This window comes from Photinus pyralis, unplaced genomic scaffold (genome assembly GCF_008802855.1).
Source record: "Photinus pyralis isolate 1611_PpyrPB1 unplaced genomic scaffold, Ppyr1.3 Ppyr1.4_LG1, whole genome shotgun sequence".
Taxonomy (NCBI): Eukaryota; Metazoa; Arthropoda; class Insecta; order Coleoptera; family Lampyridae; genus Photinus; species Photinus pyralis.
The window spans coordinates 41,182,030-41,199,763 of NW_022170249.1; the positions used below are offsets into that span (position 1 = coordinate 41,182,030).

Below are 17,734 nucleotides of genomic sequence, written 5' to 3' on the forward strand. Positions count from 1 at the left end.
GTGTGCAGATTGAGGGTTGAACTGAGTAGATCCTCGACAAAACTAGTGTACAGATTGAGAGTTGAACTGAGTAGATCCTCGACTAAACTAGTGTGCAGATTGAGGGTTGAACTGAGTAGATCCTCGACAAAACTAGTGTACAGATTGAGAGTTGAACGGAGTAGATCCTCGACAAAACTAGTGTGCAGATTGAGGGTTGAATTGAGTAGATCCTCGACAAAACTAGTGTGAAGATTGAGGGTTGAACTGAGTAGATCCTCGACAAAACTAGTGTGCAGATTGAGGGTTGAACTGAGTAGATCCTCTACAAAACTTACGTACAGATTGAGGGTTGACTTGAGTCGATCTTCTACAAAACTAGTGTACAGATTGAGGGTTGAACTGAGTAGATCCTCGACAAAACTAGTGTACAGATTGAGGGTTGAACTGAGTAGATCCTCGACAAAACTTACGTACAGATTGAGGGTTGACTTGAGTCGATCTTCTACAAAACTAGTGGACAGATTGAGGGTTGAACTGAGTAGATCCTCGACAAAACTAGTGTACAGATTGAGGGTTGAACTGAGTAGATCCTCGACAAAACTAGTGTGCAGATTGAGGGTTGAACTGTGTAGATCCTCGACAAAACTAGTGTACAGATTGAGGGTTGAACTGAGTAGATCCTTGAGAAAAAAATGTGTTGCTCACAATCCAGAAGCATTGGAATATAATTCGACGTAGAGTGCTTATGGAAGGGTTTTTGCGATCATACGCATCTCGATTTGATAGGGGTTTATTATATTCCACTCATTTGCAACTGCATCAAAGGCATAATTTTCATGGACATAATAAAAGCATGGCCACAAGGGGCAACTTATCGAACAGAGGACGCACTAGTCAACTTTTGTACAGATTGAGGGTTGAACTGAGTAGATCCTCGACAAAACTAGTGTGCAGATTGAGGGTTGAACTGAGTAGATCCTCTACAAAACTAGTGTACAGATTGAGGGTTGAACTGAGTAGATCCTCTACAAAACTTACGTACAGATTGAGGGTTGAACTGAGTAGATCCTCGACAAAACTTACGTACAGATTGAGGGTTGAACTGAGTAGATCCTCGACAAAAGTAGTGTGCAGATTGAGGGTTGAATTGAGTCGATCCTCTACAAAACTAGTGTACAGATTGAGGGTTGAACTGAGTAGATCCTCGAAAAAACTAGTGTACAGATTGAGGGTTGAACTGAGTAGATCCTCGACAAAACTAGTGTACAGTTTAACGGTTGAACGAAGTAGATCCTTGAGAAAAAATCTGTTGCTCACAATTCAGAAGCAATGGAATTATAATTCGACGTAGAGTGCTTATGGAAGGGTTTTTGCGATCATACGCATCTCGATTTGATAGGGGTTTATTATATTCCACTCATTTGCAACTGCATCAAAGGAATAATTTTCATGGACATAATAAAAGCATGGCCACAAGGGGCAACTTATCGAACAGAGGACACACTAGTCAACTTTTGTACAGATTGGGGGTTGAACTGAGTACATCCTGGACAAAACTAGTGTACAGATTGAGGATTGAACTGAGTAGATCCTCGACAAAACTAGTGTGCAGATTGAGGGTTGAACTGAGTAGATCCTCTACAAAACTTACGTACAGATTGAGGGTTGAACTGAGTAGATCCTCGACAAAACTAGTGTGCAGATTGAGGGTTGAACTGAGTAGATCCTCGACAAATCTAGTGTACCGATTAAGGGTTGAACTGAGTAGATCTTCTACAAAACTAGTGTGCAGATTGAGGGTTGAATTGAGTAGATCCTCGACAAAACTAGTGTGCAGATTGAGGGTTGAACTGAGTAGATCCTCGACAAAACTAGTGTACAGATTGAGAGTTGAACTGAGTAGATCCTCGACTAAACTAGTGTGCAGATTGAGGGTTGAACTGAGTAGATCCTCGACAAAACTAGTGTACAGATTGAGAGTTGAACGGAGTAGATCCTCGACAAAACTAGTGTGCAGATTGAGGGTTGAATTGAGTAGATCCTCGACAAAACTAGTGTGAAGATTGAGGGTTGAACTGAGTAGATCCTCGACAAAACTAGTGTGCAGATTGAGGGTTGAACTGAGTAGATCCTCTACAAAACTTACGTACAGATTGAGGGTTGACTTGAGTCGATCTTCTACAAAACTAGTGTACAGATTGAGGGTTGAACTGAGTAGATCCTCGACAAAACTAGTGTACAGATTGAGGGTTGAACTGAGTAGATCCTCGACAAAACTTACGTACAGATTGAGGGTTGACTTGAGTCGATCTTCTACAAAACTAGTGGACAGATTGAGGGTTGAACTGAGTAGATCCTCGACAAAACTAGTGTACAGATTGAGGGTTGAACTGAGTAGATCCTCGACAAAACTAGTGTGCAGATTGAGGGTTGAACTGTGTAGATCCTCGACAAAACTAGTGTACAGATTGAGGGTTGAACTGAGTAGATCCTTGAGAAAAAAATGTGTTGCTCACAATCCAGAAGCATTGGAAGTATAATTCGACGTAGAGTGCTTATGGAAGGGTTTTTGCGATCATACGCATCTCGATTTGATAGGGGTTTATTATATTCCACTCATTTGCAACTGCATCAAAGGAATAATTTTCATGGACATAATAAAAGCATGGCCACAAGGGGCAACTTATCGAACAGAGGACGCACTAGTCAACTTTTGTACAGATTGAGGGTTGAACTGAGTAGATCCTCGACAAAACTAGTGTACAGATTGAGGGTTGAACTGAGTAGATCCTCTACAAAACTTACGTACAGATTGAGGGTTGAACTGAGTAGATCCTCGACAAAACTTACGTACAGATTGAGGGTTGAACTGAGTAGATCCTCGACAAAAGTAGTGTGCAGATTGAGGGTTGAATTGAGTCGATCCTCTACAAAACTAGTGTACAGATTGAGGGTTGAACTGAGTAGATCCTCGAAAAAACTAGTGTACAGATTGAGGGTTGAACTGAGTAGATCCTCGACAAAACTAGTGTACAGTTTAACGGTTGAACGAAGTAGATCCTTGAGAAAAAATCTGTTGCTCACAATTCAGAAGCAATGGAATTATAATTCGACGTAGAGTGCTTATGGAAGGGTTTTTGCGATCATACGCATCTCGATTTGATAGGGGTTTATTATATTCCACTCATTTGCAACTGCATCAAAGGAATAATTTTCATGGACATAATAAAAGCATGGCCACAAGGGGCAACTTATCGAACAGAGGACACACTAGTCAACTTTTGTACAGATTGGGGGTTGAACTGAGTACATCCTGGACAAAACTAGTGTACAGATTGAGGATTGAACTGAGTAGATCCTCGACAAAACTAGTGTACAGATTGAGGGTTGAACTGAGTAGATCCTCTACAAAACTAGTGTACAGATTGAGGGTTGAATTGAGTAGATCCTCTACAAAACTAGTGTACAGATTGAGGGTTGAACTGAGTAGATCCTCGACAAAACTAGTGTGCAGATTGAGGATTGAACTGAGTAGATCCTTGAGAAAAAACCTGTTACTCACAATCCAGAAGCATTGGAAATATAATTCGACGTAGAGTGCTTATGGAAGGGTTTTTGCGATCATACGCATCTCGATATGATAGGGGTTTTTACTTCCACTCATTTGCAACTGCATCAAAGGAATAATTTTCATGGACATAATAAAAGCATAATCACAAGGGGCAACTTATCGAACAGAGGACACACTAGTCAACTTTTGTACAGATTGGGGGTTGAACTGAGTACATCCTGGACAAACTAGTGTACAGATTGAGGATTGAACTGAGTAGATCCTCGACAAAATTAGTGTACAGATTGAGGGTTGAACTGAGTAGATCCTCGACAAAACTAGTGTGCAGATTGAGGGTTGAATTGAGTAGATCCTCGACAAAACTAGTGTGCAGATTGAGGGTTGAATTGAATAGATCCTCGACAAAACTAGTGTGCAGATTGAGGGTTGAACTGAGTAGATCCTCGACAAAACTAGTGTACAGATTGAGAGTTGAACTGAGTAGATCCTCTACAAAACTAGTGTACAGATTGAGGGTTGAATTGAGTAGATCCTCGACAAAACTAGTGTACAGATTGAGGGTTGAACTGAGTAGATCCTTGAGAAAAAAACCTGTTACTCACAATCCAGAAGCATTGGAAATATAATTCGACGTAGAGTGCTTATGGAAGGGTTTTTGCGATCATACGCATCTCGATTGGATAGGGGTTTATTATATTCCACTCATTTGCAACTGCATCAAAGGAATAATTTTCATGGACATAATAAAAGCAAGACCACCACAAGGGGCAATCCATCGAACAGAGGAAAGGAATTAATTTCTACCAACCATAGCCCTCCTCCTCGACCTCTTATCGTGATCGGGTATATTCCCTTATACCTCAAGAAGGGATTGTCTGAAGAGGGTATTCACAAAGGGCGATTGAGACGTCTGCAAGAAATATATCCATTGGTTATGTCAAAACAAAAGCTATTTCGGTTTGAAAAATCCGCTTTATCTGCACAAGAGTTGTGCACAATGTATACTTGTTTGATAATCTTTTCGAGTGGTTTAGTTACAGTACGGATATGGTTATTTACATCTAGATATATACAATTGTATACAATTAGTCAAAGGCAAGTGCATCCTATGACGTTTGCGTTGCGTCCGATTTTCCTTGCCTGAATGCATCTTTAGGCGATGGTTCGACACGGGGCGTGGACATTCGCTTAGCTCGTTTTTCGTGTTTCCGCACCTTCCTCGGGGTAGTTGTAGCGTCATCGTATCGCAGAACTGGATATGGAGCGCTGTTGAATAATTAACCGCGCTATACGAGGTTGGTGTGCCGATTACCGCACTTTAAACGCTTGGCTGACTGATTCTTTTGCTTACTGTCAGAGCTCGCATCAGAATGATGAATCGAACGATGAACAGTCCAAAAAGACTGATCCCATTGAAGCCTTCTGTTGGCGTATTCTACCGCCCCGAGCACTTGGTGGTGACCCTTCCGCAATCCGAATTGCTCGTCTTGAATGACGCGTCACTCCTCCGTTGGGCCCTGCAGCCTTCTTAGAATCACTTCTTCCGCTACTTCGGCGATCGGGTAATACACGGCTTGCGTATCGCCTTATAAAAGGCCTGCCCTATGACGGCGGTGGTTGTTTGTTTCGCATTGTGTGGCGATAAGTGCGTCCGTCGCGTTTTAGCTCGGGGTTGTTTGTGCTGTAATGTGTGCATGCCACAGTTTTGAAAATGAAGAAAGGTTTTTTGCGACTTGTACAGAACTGGTAAATTACATTCTTTTGTAAGCAGGGAAGAAAGCAAATTGTGTCTGTAATTCAAGATATACTTCAAGAAATTGCCGTTTATGGCCATCAGGGGGGAATGCAATTTTGAAATTAATGAAACTTACAAGAGATGGAATAAACAAGCCAAAGACGCAGGATTGTTTCAGACGTGTGCTTGTTGCTACGGTTGTATATTTCGTAAAGATTGTGTAAGGAAACGTGTGAACGTTCGCGTTTGAATATAAATTGGACCTTACCTGTCTTCGCGATTGCGAGTCCCATTTTAGTTTACTACATTTTATTTCTGTGTACACTGTACGTACATTAGACATTAATTTCCAGTAGACTTTTTTTGATTACATTTTGTATAAAACTCATGTGTGCACATGTACACTCAAAATTACTCATTAATTTGTGATACTTACCTGTAGCAATCGCACTCACGGCTGAACGCGAACACATGATTCCGATTCAACTGAATGCCTAATTAATGACGTTGACACGGTTGCGCTCTAGTTTGATGCAAGTTAACATAGGGTAAGTACGGGAGAGACGCCACACACCACTCCAGACCTTCTGCCTAATCTAAAAGGGATGGTCATCAGGAGGGCACAGCTGCCAGTGACTGGCTCAGGCTTCGGGAAATGAAAGAAAGCAAGGTGACCGATTGTGGTTGAACCCCATTTTCATTCGTTTGTTGTCTCGCATAGTCACCATCGACCCGGCCATGGAATTATTGCCATAAGAAATAATTGCAAACTTCAAACATTTAAGGGATGATGACACAACCGCGAGATACCTGCCAGAAATGTATTTTCTTAATTGGCTGATAATAAAGCATCATTTAAAATGGATGGTTTGCTAGCTCTCTCACCATAACCCCCCCTCTATTTACTGGATTATTCGTAAGCTTCAATTTTATTCGTTGCTGTGCATTTCTTCATAATGGTGGGATCTGTAGCATTCCACTCATCAAAGAATTGTGTAGCTCTACGGTTGGTTTAAGCATTGGCAGCTCAGAGTGTAATATCGAATAATATGTAGCAGGTGTTTAGAAGACGCAAGACTACATTTACATGGGGTGCATTTTCATCACGCTTGGTATTATTTATAAGGGTTAATAAAAGTAACCATTTGCGAGTACTAATGTTTCGGAGGAAATAAATATGTATAGGGTATCTAACCTATTTTCCGATACACATCAAACCGACTACGTTAAAAGCCTTCAGGGTCAATGACACCCTTAGGAGGAGCCGGGGATTAGCCTCCGACACCCGCAAACGTTACAGGAGTACGCAATACGAAGCCAGCCACACGCCGAACAACCCAGCACCCGCCACCATTCATCCGCACATACACGCACACTCTTAACATTCCAGTGGTTGGTTAAAAGAGAGAAAATCAAATACGCAGCACGGTCATGGCGCCAAAATCCACCTTAACATAAATAATGATTTAGGAGCGGTTGTCAAATTAGCACCGAAAGAGGTTTACTGTGCATTGCAATTCATTCTTAGAAATATAAGAAACCGAGATTTGTAAGGAAGCTCAAATAAGCCGGTTTGTTTACACAATTGCCATCAGTGCAAAGAAAATTGCGTTTCACCTATTTACCTAGGCAGGTAGATACCAGAAAACTTTACCTACCTATAAATGGCATAATTTCAATTTGATAATATAGTCTATTCAGATTGTATTATATCTAGAAGGAAGAAATTTCTGTCTATAAACTAAACAAATAAGAAAACTTAATTCCGGTAAATTGTTTCAATATAATAAACATGAATTTGATTCATACGTTTACCGTGTCTTAAATGTGTTCTATCCCCCCGATCGCACAATTCAAATTGCCGGGACGACCAAAGCATTGCCGAGATTGCCCATCGCCGGGAAATAAATGGTCGCCGAGATGACCGCGACCGTAAAAAAATGCCCTGATCCCCAAAAATTCCGGACTACCCAATCCCAACAATGATGTCATCTATTGAGGAACCAAGAAACTGATTTTAAGCATATAGGCATACAATTAAATGTCATAAATTTTAATAAAGTAGATATATAAATACGTAATGTATACTAACACGTCATGATTTGTTTCGTTATTCTTTGTCCTTCCCATGCGCAAAGTTGCGTATAAGTACCGAAAACCGTTTCTGACGTACATGCACACAGTATCCCTGTTTGCAGCCACAGGCAGTTAGTTCTCGATAACTTTGCGATCTGCGAAATAGTAGACCACAACCAGTCGTTGTGCAGTTTCGGCTCTCTGCGTGGTCCCGTATTATTAGTTTAGAAGAATTTTAAATGTGCTAATTGTGATTATGCGACAAATACTAACCACCACTTATCTCTTATTTATTAGTTTCGACAGATTTGAAATGTGCTGATTGTGATTATGAGATCAATAATTATAAATCTAATCTTAACCAACGCCTTTTAAAACAAAGTTTAGAAGGATTTTAAATGTGCTAATTGTGATTATGAGACAAATACTAAACGACATGACAGTTTTAATTATTTATTATTATTTGGTCGTACTGATTAAACATAACAAATTTTGCATTGATGGACAGGGTTAGTAAGTAATGCAGCCTTGGTTGAAATAAAAAATCCGAACTCAATACCCACCGAATGATCCTCGAGATCTTCACGCATTCATCATTTTTACAACACCTTAAGGGGTTGATTCTGTTCAATGTCGGCAAACTAGCTCTAATTCATCTATGCAAAAGCAACATCATAGAACAACTTCACTTTGCAGCAGCTCATCTGGTTTTTTAAAACGAAACTAACTTGCAGATACACCCCCAGCAAAAAGACGCAAAACTCAGCAGTTAAGGCCCCGTCCAACAAATGAATTAGATATTGATCTCCAGATTGCACAGGCGATTTCTTCACTATCTCAAAATCTAGTAGTATGTCCCTAATAACACAATTCCATCCCACAAACATCCTAAAAACATTCCAATGAGACAATACAAACATCCCTAAGAGGTCCCTATTTTCCTATAGACATCCCAGGGACGTCTCTGGCAACAGCCATGTCATCATTTGCGATGTTACAGAAACATGTATGCGAGATGTTACACGGGGACATTCACAAGATGATGTTGGAATGTTCCAATTTATAAAAACAGGGATTTTCAAAAGCAGTAATAAAATTTGTTTTAATAAAATAACAAAGATTTAATATGGAGTTTGATACAAAGTATTTACAGAAAACATGTAAAAAACAAAATATTCTCTTAAACAACAAATTGCCCTCTGCCTTAATATTCTATAATGGTGTTTGGGATACTCAAGTTTCCAATAGCACCTAAACAAAAAACACGCTTCTCCATACCTAAATTCTTATTTTTTTGTTGCACGTTTATGTTCTGCCCGAATGCGTCGTTCCTTAGATCTTCGCAGCCAATCCCCCAGTTTCTGCTCAACTTCCTTTTTATTTTTTGCATGTCCACCTTTTTCAGCGGCTTCTAAAATTTTGCAAATGTTTGTACCAATGTATACACAGCAGTAAAATGTATTAAACAAAACAGTTTATAACACAGTTAATATCACATATTAATCAAGTATCTCTCGTCCATTAAAAAATATTGTGCACACTATTTCTGTACAGACCAATATGGATCAGCAAATCCTGGTCATGAAACGTTCCTATTAGACCTGCATGTTGGGGATTAACAAATTCCATGTGTAGCTTTGCTGAACTGCGCACTAATGTGCACACCAGAACTTGGAAAGTCAGGATTTACTGGTCAGTGTGTAGGTATAATGTGCGTAATATTTAAGACATTAGAGAATTAATATTGTTTAATTCGCTCAATTTCGTTAAACTAACACAATGTATTTACCTATTATTATTTTTGCCAAATTTTTATCCCCAAAGGAAAGATTTCCTTTTTTTCCAAAGAAGGAAAACTGTTCCGATAATCCATCCCATAGTAGAGGAGCAAGGCATCTACGTACAAATTCATATAAATTAGCTCCTCCAATAGATGAGAAAAATCCAACCTGCAAAAAATACATTGCATCATACATTGGTAAGTTTAAATGAAATATACAAAGCATTGCTTTTCATGCAGTCTTTTAATCAGAGCAGTGCGTCATAGACAACAATGACATAATCAATCAATATTGATGTCATGTATAATTTAAAATTAATGGTTATAAAACGTGTTTTATATATTAATGCTTGAAACAAATCTACAGCAGCTTGACAACAACAGACCATTAATACTGGTAGCGCTGCACCATACTACCAACATAATGCTGATGCCAATTTAGAATTGATATAAAGAAAGTTGGGAATTTGTGCAGCCGAAGTTGGTTATGAATTGTTTAAATAACATAATAAAAAATATTACCAAAGCTAAATAATTTTCTCTTGCCGAAAAGAATTTCTCAAATTTGTCGAATTCCTGAATAGTTTCCATAGGAAAACTAATTCCGGATTTCCGAATGATATTTTCTTCATTTTCCTCAGCTTTCCTAGGTACACTGTTCAGCTTGTTATTGATTTCGATAAGTAATGCCTGAATGTTGTATAGTAAAGCTGGATTGCAACAACATTTTGTTCGGTCTGCCCTTCCTGAAAAAATTTGATTAGACATCAATTTATTTCTAACAAAATTAAATAAACTTGCTTATATTTTCCTTAATGGAGTCTATAGGCTTTCGTGGTGTGATATTGTTAATTTCATTTTCTTGTTGGCTAGGGGCAATCGAGGTTGAAGGTAATGATTCAATAACAGGTGGTACCACAACCACCTGTTCCTCAAGTTCATCTATGCATGCTTCTGGTTCAGCTACAAAAGGTAAATAAAATATAAGAACTCAGATAAAACAGAATGTTGCAACATTAATTTGAAGTGTTCAGGGACTCTGAACATTATATTAAAATTGATAAAAAAATATTTTGACAGCCTCTTACCTAACTGATGTGAATCTTTGTGAGTCCGATGTTCATCATCAGTCCATGCTGGTGGAGAAGGCATTTTACCTTTATTGGCCCGCATCTCATTCATAGATTCAGTGTCTGATGAGTCGTCTGAAGATGAAGAGATCACTTTTGTCTTTCTTTTCCTTTTTCCTGATAAAGGACCATCATCACAATCTGTGTTCAGGTCACTTGTATTTTCAGCTTTATTAGCTTTGCTCCTCGCAACAGAGTAATTATCTAAAAAAAAAATTCCTTTTTCACTTTGATTATTATCTAATTAAATTTTTGTTTTCATTAATCAAAAATTAGGTACATATTCTTTCACAAATTATTTTTTTAATACCACAAATATGAAGATTACCATATGTTGCATTCCGAAATGTTCTCACAGTGTGTGATGGCCAACATGAATTAAATTCACATTTTCTTATGTAGGTATTTAATTTGTCTCTAGTTACCACTGGCCATAAGCACTGATCTCCACTTAACCATTTTGTCGGAACTGCCTCCACCGTTTCATCATTGGTGAAACACACCACAGTCCATGTATTATTTGGAGACGCCATAGGAACTAAAAAAACAACAAAAGGGCAAAACAAGAACAGAAACACCTTATAATAGACCTATGTTATACGTAGATACATGTGTGAAAATTTCGTCCCATAAACTTTTAATAAATGTGTGTGCTATACAACTCTTATACATACAGGGTGATTCCTATAGTACCTGCCACCGTTTGGGAGCGTATAGGGGGTGCCTAGGGGAGTATTTTGATATAGGACACTTGGGGTCGGAAATCTAAAATAAGGGTGCCAGAACCAAATTTATCTTCTGGAATTTCACGCCTGTATGTAGGCAACCCAACCGACCGACGTTTCGCGCGGAGCGATGCAGAGCGAGTTAGCGCGAGGAAGCGACATTGGAGGGAAGGAGGGAAAACGACAGTCAAAAGCAATAACGTTTACAAGTGTTCAACGTGGCCACCGTTGTTCTCAATGCACTTCCTACATCTAGCCAACTAATTATTATACTATTGCCATAGTGTTTATTCACTTGATACGCGTCGTTGCAGACGGGATTTCGTGGGTTTAAACAAAATTCTGATCAAGTGTCAGCCACACATCGCCGCCTGAGATCGCTCCGTGTGCAGCGCCGGCCGGTTGGGTTGCCTACCTACAGGCGCGAAATTCCAGAAGGTAAATTTGGCTCTGGCACCCTTATTTTAGATTTCCGATCCCAAGTGTCCTATATCAAAATACTCCCCTACGCACCACCTACACGCTCCCAAACGGTGGCAGGTACTATAGGAATCACCCTGTATATAAACATAAGAAAATATTAAAGGGGCGCGGGCATTGCGAAATAAACGAAATTAAAATCAGCTAAGGACAATTAAACTAAGTTTGAGCAACTCTGGAGGCAGTTTTCGTTTAGGTAGTTTAGTATATGAACTGAAAAAGCCTTTTAAATCTAACATGGGCTGAAATGAATTAAATGAAACTATGATTTCAATCTTCGTCCAGTTTAGCATAGATGACCTGGAATGCCTTAAAAGTATGGAAGTAGGTCGATAAGTAGCTGATTTATATATTTCGTTTGCAGTGTACGCCCACCTTAAAAAGCTAAAAAATTTGTATAAATCTTAGTTTGTGTGGATTAATGGTAAAATTACAAATTTGGTCTTATAAGACAACTTCATGCATTTATAGGCAATTTCATTTATATCCCATGATTTCAATTCATTTTCTAAATAACTTGCCAAATAAATATTAAGTTTTGAAGACTTACAGGGAGACGTATAAAAGTCCTCGTAGGTTAAAAATTTGTTACCAATTAATTTAATACATTTACCTTTACTACTTACTATAATGTTTCTAATAATGACCACACTTTTGTCAATAAGTGCACAGCAATTATCAGCATCTTGTATTGATAATAAGAACTTTTCAAACACAATTTTTTCAAATTGTTGCCATCTATCGCCAGATATATTTTCCATTAGTGGACCTTTCGAATGTTCAATTTGGAACTTTGGATACGTAATTGTTTTGCTATCATTAAATAGAATTTGTGTGTTTTTTCGGATATTCTATTAACGATTTGCTGCAGCGGTTTTATCACCTTTACGAATTAGTTTTTTTATATACATCATCTTATTTTCAAATGGAAATGTACTAAAGTTTTCAACACTGCCAAATATTTCAACATCATCAGTAAGATGAAGCAAGTTATGTATATTATGGGAAACATTTGCTTCTCCATAAAGCATTGTGTAAGTTAGTACAAAATGTCTAAGTAACTGCTTAGCATACAGTAAATTATCACACTTTGACAGTAATGTCATTGATACATGGAGGGTCAAAAAGTTTTCATATATTTCATCTGAGACTCTTTTTCTTAATATTATAGGACCCAGGTAAAACAGAAATAAACGAAATTCTGTAGCCTTCCACCTTTTGACTTCCAGAAATGACCTTGGCTTTCTCATAAACTCATAAGGTATTTGGTTTTTAAATGTGAGATAATGATCTGACAAATTTTTAATTTGTTGTGATGAAAAACGATGAGGTGGTTTACCACAGAGCCATAAGTTATTTAGAAGTTTTTTTGTAACACCTAAGCACACCAAATGCATGTAGTCAATGGGGAACGACTTAATCATATCGACACAGGGAATAGATTCTAAAATAGTCGTTTCAATATGATGACTGCTTTGTTCTTTCATTCGAAAACCTGAATCTGTTCTTAAATTCCACCCCTCTAAGCTTGGAAAGCATGTTCGATTTTCAATATAAGATCCTTCGATGTTACATTTAGTACACGACATATATCCACTATGCCCCTTTATACATTTTAAGAATGATTTCGCAGGCACATCACATATAAATGCAATTATTTTTACATTATAACAAATTGTATTGTAGAAAAAACCATTATTTATTAATTCAATTGCCTCCATAACAAAATCTAACATAAAATCATTAGAACTGTGTGGCTTTTCATTTCCCTGATAAATTCCACAAATCTCGACAATATTTGTATATTTGAATAAATTGATCATTATAGGCCAAACTTGATTACTGGAACTTTGAGAAATAGGCAAGCCATCTATGTTTACACAAATTTCTAAAACACTGGGTATAAACCGATTTTCTTTTAACAACTGTGCGAGTATATTTTGTAAACACTGCGCTAAACCAAAATGGTAATATGAACCTGGAGCTACACACCTAATTTGTGAACCAGCATGTCGAGGAGTTTTTAAAAAGGTCCTTGCATCTTTTGGTAACGTTGGGTGTTCTTGTTTTAATATAATTAATAGATCAGATAAGGCTGTATGATTGATATTATGTTTTAATGCCCAATTTGACAAGGAAATATTTAAAGGTAAAGACCGACACTGCTCGGACTCTTCAATACTTTTATTTAAATAAAGAGATGGTTGGCCTGTGACATTATCATATTGGTCTCCCTGAATTATATTTTGGCTGTCATGGGATTCACTGTTATCCGATTCCGTATCTGTCTCACGAGATGATTCCTCCTCAACAGTGTAATGAGACGACAGAGCAGATGAAATTACGAGCTTGTCAACTGCTTGAAAATCATCCGGGTTACTCTGAGCGGGATTTTCGGGAGTTTTTACTTGAGAACTTTCATTACTTTGCTTTAAGCGCTTAAAACGTTGACTGAACTTATTGAATAATTTTCTTTTTTCTGATGAGGGATCCATGAATATGGGATAGGTATTGGTAATAATAGGTACCTATATCAAACGGTAATGAATGAGTAATTTAAGTAATTACCTAATTGTAACGAAGATATTTTTAACATTAATAACTATATGTATAGCAGTTAATATTGTAATTTGTAAGTACTTACCGACGTTCAGCACAAACAAATTTCGTAACCGCCGGCAAAAAGATTGAATAATAAAACGAAACTTGAACACAAACTCAACTTAACCTCACAAACACCCGATACACGAGACGAAAGACCGCTAAAATAACCACGCCACGCTTCACGCTTGACACCAGCGCCACCAATGTCCGTTTCAATAAATTATAGAGGATGGATGGAAAGGTTGATATGGTTCGAATCCCGTCGTGATAATTTTTTTAAATCGAGAAAATTTAAGATTAATGTACATAAATTCATTTTTTAAGCATATTTAACTAAATTGCCGCGGAAGCGTCTCAAGAATTGTAAGATTGTTATTTAGGCTTTGTATGGAATGTTTATCGAACATCCCACGTAAAACGTCTTAGGAATGTACCAAAGAGAACATCTCAGGATTGTCGCACTTAGGGCCGGGACATTGGGGCATTGTAGAGACCCTAATGGTACATCCCTGGGATATCATGTGTTATTAGGGGTGAAGAGAAAGAATTTGGTGATTTAGTTGCAACAGAAATTGCAAAAATTAAGGATGGGACAAAAAGAAATTACTTAAAAAAATCATTACTCTATTCAGAATAACTTAAATAAACTATATTCTTTTAACATATTCTATTTGACCTTTTTTGAATCCTGGTGGACTTGTGAAATATTTTGCTAAATTATTTCTTTGTACATTGGATGTTACTGCAGCATTATTGCTTCCCAATCGAATACAAGTTTCTATAATACTACTCTCGACTTTTTGTCTCCATCCCTCTTCCGTGTCTACATAATTTGGTGGGCAGTAGTGTTTCCTGGAAGTAGTTGATTGCCTTATAAAGTTGTGTAAACACGTTGTTGCCTTTACAATGTTATCAACAGTACGCCTTTTAGAAAGGTATATAACCATGGGTGGAGTAATAGTACCGGATGAGGAAAAAGTAAACATTACCGTAAGATTTGCCTCAGCAGAGCCCCGGATCAACCTGATATTCAGAACCAAAAACACGTTTGATCCCATTGTATCCCTATAAATATCCCTCTACATTATGGACCATTTTCAGCTACATTACTGCTTGCTTTGATGACAGCTTCCGGGGTTCGAACAGTTTAATTTGGATGTAAAGAAAGCCTTATACAAGTGTCTACCTGGAGTCTTCACGGATGCTTAAATATCAAATTTTCTTCTGGGAAATTCTTTTCGATCAGAGACTTGTATAACTAGACCGCGCGTAACGTAGATTTTACTATAAACGCCTGTTCTCAAGATAGGTTAGGCAACCAACTGTTCATCGCGGGGCAGACGTACGTTCTGCAGCTTGCTTTAGCATATGTTTATTCTAAATTTTAATAGCAAAAAAAGATAACATATAGCTGTTAACTGTTTTAATCGAATTTGTTGGTATTTTATTTGAACTAAATTGGTATATAACTGCCTTACTCTAGTCCTAATTTGATTTATATGTGTATTTTGGTGGTGAACACGTATACTCTTAAAACTAAAAATGTAAGTAGTAAGATATGATTATTTAGCGGATTTTGATTCAATATATGCCTATCCAAAAACCCAAATGGGCTGTAACTGTTATTTATTTTTCTTAGACTGCTGATAACCATTTTGTTTACAACGCGGTGTGGTGTGGATTGAATGAAAAACCTGAACACATTTTCAGCAATTTGGCAAATTTTTAATGCATCGCTTGATACGTGCAACAATCCTCCACGATTTTTTCTAGTTAAAAGCTTTGAATGACTCTCTGATGCGAATATCGCATCTGCACATATGGAACCTTTAACAGACTTAGCTATTTTTCTTGTAACAAAACCTGAAATATACTTAGTACCAGTAAGTACTTAGTTACGTCTATACCTAATAGGCAAATAGGTATTGCCGTTGTCTTGCTGGTAAAGGATGCCGAATAATAGTTCTACGTTATTTTAAGTGAATGGGAAAGTCGAAAACGCTCGGTATTGCATTATTTTTTAACACCTTCGTAGGTATCTTTCTAAAATCGGCTTCATTCCCCGCAAATGCACTATGGTGGGAGTAAATTTTTCTCTTCGAATGGCTCTGATCCATTGGCCCTTTAAACTTTTATCCGTTGAAAATCAGCATATTATTAAAAAATTTATCGACAGAGTACATGTTGATAGGCACAAGCACAGCCGTCTATAATTACAAGCCATGCTGAGAAGTTTGGCAACATTGTTCGAAAGTCAATCGATGGGCCGATTCAAGTTTTAATGGCGTCTTGTTTCTCTTGAAAAATGGCATTTTTCCTCTCTCCTGTGTTTCGCCTTGGTGGTTTTAATACAGAAGAAAGATACTTAGGCAGCTTACAATTGTACATATATTTTATTTATTTACAAAAATGGATAATAACATTTTGCTACCACTTTTTCAATGTATCTGCTTATCTTCTCCCACTTCTCCGGGCTTTCTAGCATTGTCGCGACCAGGTTAGCCTCCTCTACCAACTCTCTTATTGCTATCGCCAGTCTCCGGCGAGCCGCCTCCCACCTCGGACACTGGAAAACTGCGTGGCCTTCTGTATCTCTCTGCCCGCAGTCTCTACAGTCCTCTGTTTCCCTTTTCTTGATTTTGAATAAGTATACTCCGACTTCTCCGTGCCCAATTAGGAGCTGGGTCACCCAATAGTTTATTTCTCCGTGGTTTCTTCTGACCCATGGTCTTACATCTTTTATAAGGGTACGGGTCCATGAGGTTCGAGTTTCCCACTCGCCTTGCCAAACATGAATAGTTTCGTCTCTGGTTCTCCCCATGGCCCTTTCTTCTACCAACAGTCTCAGCGGCGGGGTACTCGCTACTACAAACAGGTCTTTTGTGGGCGCGGTACGGTAAGCGGCCGCGATCCCTAAAGCCATTTTCCGTTGTAGCTTGTCCAGGCCTTCGCTCACTTTGCGTGTCGTTATCGCACTTGCCCCCCACACTTCACTCCCGTATAGCACTACATTGTTCACTGCCGCCGCGAATACCCTTCTTCTGCCCTCTCTTGGGCCACCACAGTTCCAAAAAAGCCTTCTTATTTGTGTTGCCGTGCGGGTGGATTTTTTGGCATGAGCTATATAGTTGAGGCTTCTATCCAGTAGCGCAATACCTGCATTGCAGACTTCTCACCCCGCCTAGCTGTCGGAGCTGGTACTGGATCAAGCGAAGTTAATAGGCCATTGATCAATGTGAACAAACCAGGAGCCACCCTTCTTATATTAAGATAAACATCAAATGACCCTCACCTACACAATGTACGGTTTAAGCAATCATGCCGAGAGATGTAAGAACCTCTGACACAAAATCATTATTGTCCGATTGATTACTAACATTCTCGGCTGCTGGGATGGAGATTGGAGGAACTGGCGGAAGTCTACATACATTATTACTGTTAAGATGGAAGGTAGAGGACCTGACTTGTTCAACCTACTTTGCTATTTTATAACTTAATCTCGGAAGCTCCCAGGATCTAAATTCTGGTTAGAAGGGGACTAAGTGCAATAACTTTAACCAACTTCTGTTCCAGGAGTGTGGCAGTGCTGGAGGCTGAACTACAAAACAGAAGTAGGAAAATGTGGCTTGTGGCAGTTTTTCGAGTTCAATT

General features: G+C 38.4%; 1 protein-coding gene across 4 annotated transcripts; it reads right to left on the reverse strand.

The window, feature by feature from the left end:
- Positions 1–8,505: 8,505 nt before the first annotated feature.
- Positions 8,506–14,154, reverse strand: LOC116166767. Of its 4 annotated transcripts, XM_031481889.1 has the most exons (7): positions 12,106–14,154; positions 10,603–10,812; positions 10,233–10,478; positions 9,946–10,107; positions 9,667–9,890; positions 9,161–9,313; positions 8,506–8,775 (listed from the first exon to the last, which is right to left on the reverse strand). In XM_031481889.1, exons 2-7 carry the CDS (start codon positions 10,805–10,807, stop codon positions 8,569–8,571), a joined length of 1,197 nt encoding a protein of 398 aa, XP_031337749.1. In that variant the 5' UTR covers positions 10,808–10,812; positions 12,106–14,154; the 3' UTR covers positions 8,506–8,568. The 4 variants fall into 4 exon arrangements, 3 of the variants coding, with proteins under 3 accessions (XP_031337749.1, XP_031337739.1, XP_031337758.1); XM_031481879.1 differs by lacking the exon at positions 12,106–14,154 and having other exon boundaries at positions 10,603–10,913; XM_031481898.1 differs by lacking the exon at positions 12,106–14,154 and having other exon boundaries at positions 8,510–8,775; positions 9,154–9,313; positions 10,603–10,913.
- Between the last annotated feature and the right edge of the window lie 3,580 nt (positions 14,155–17,734).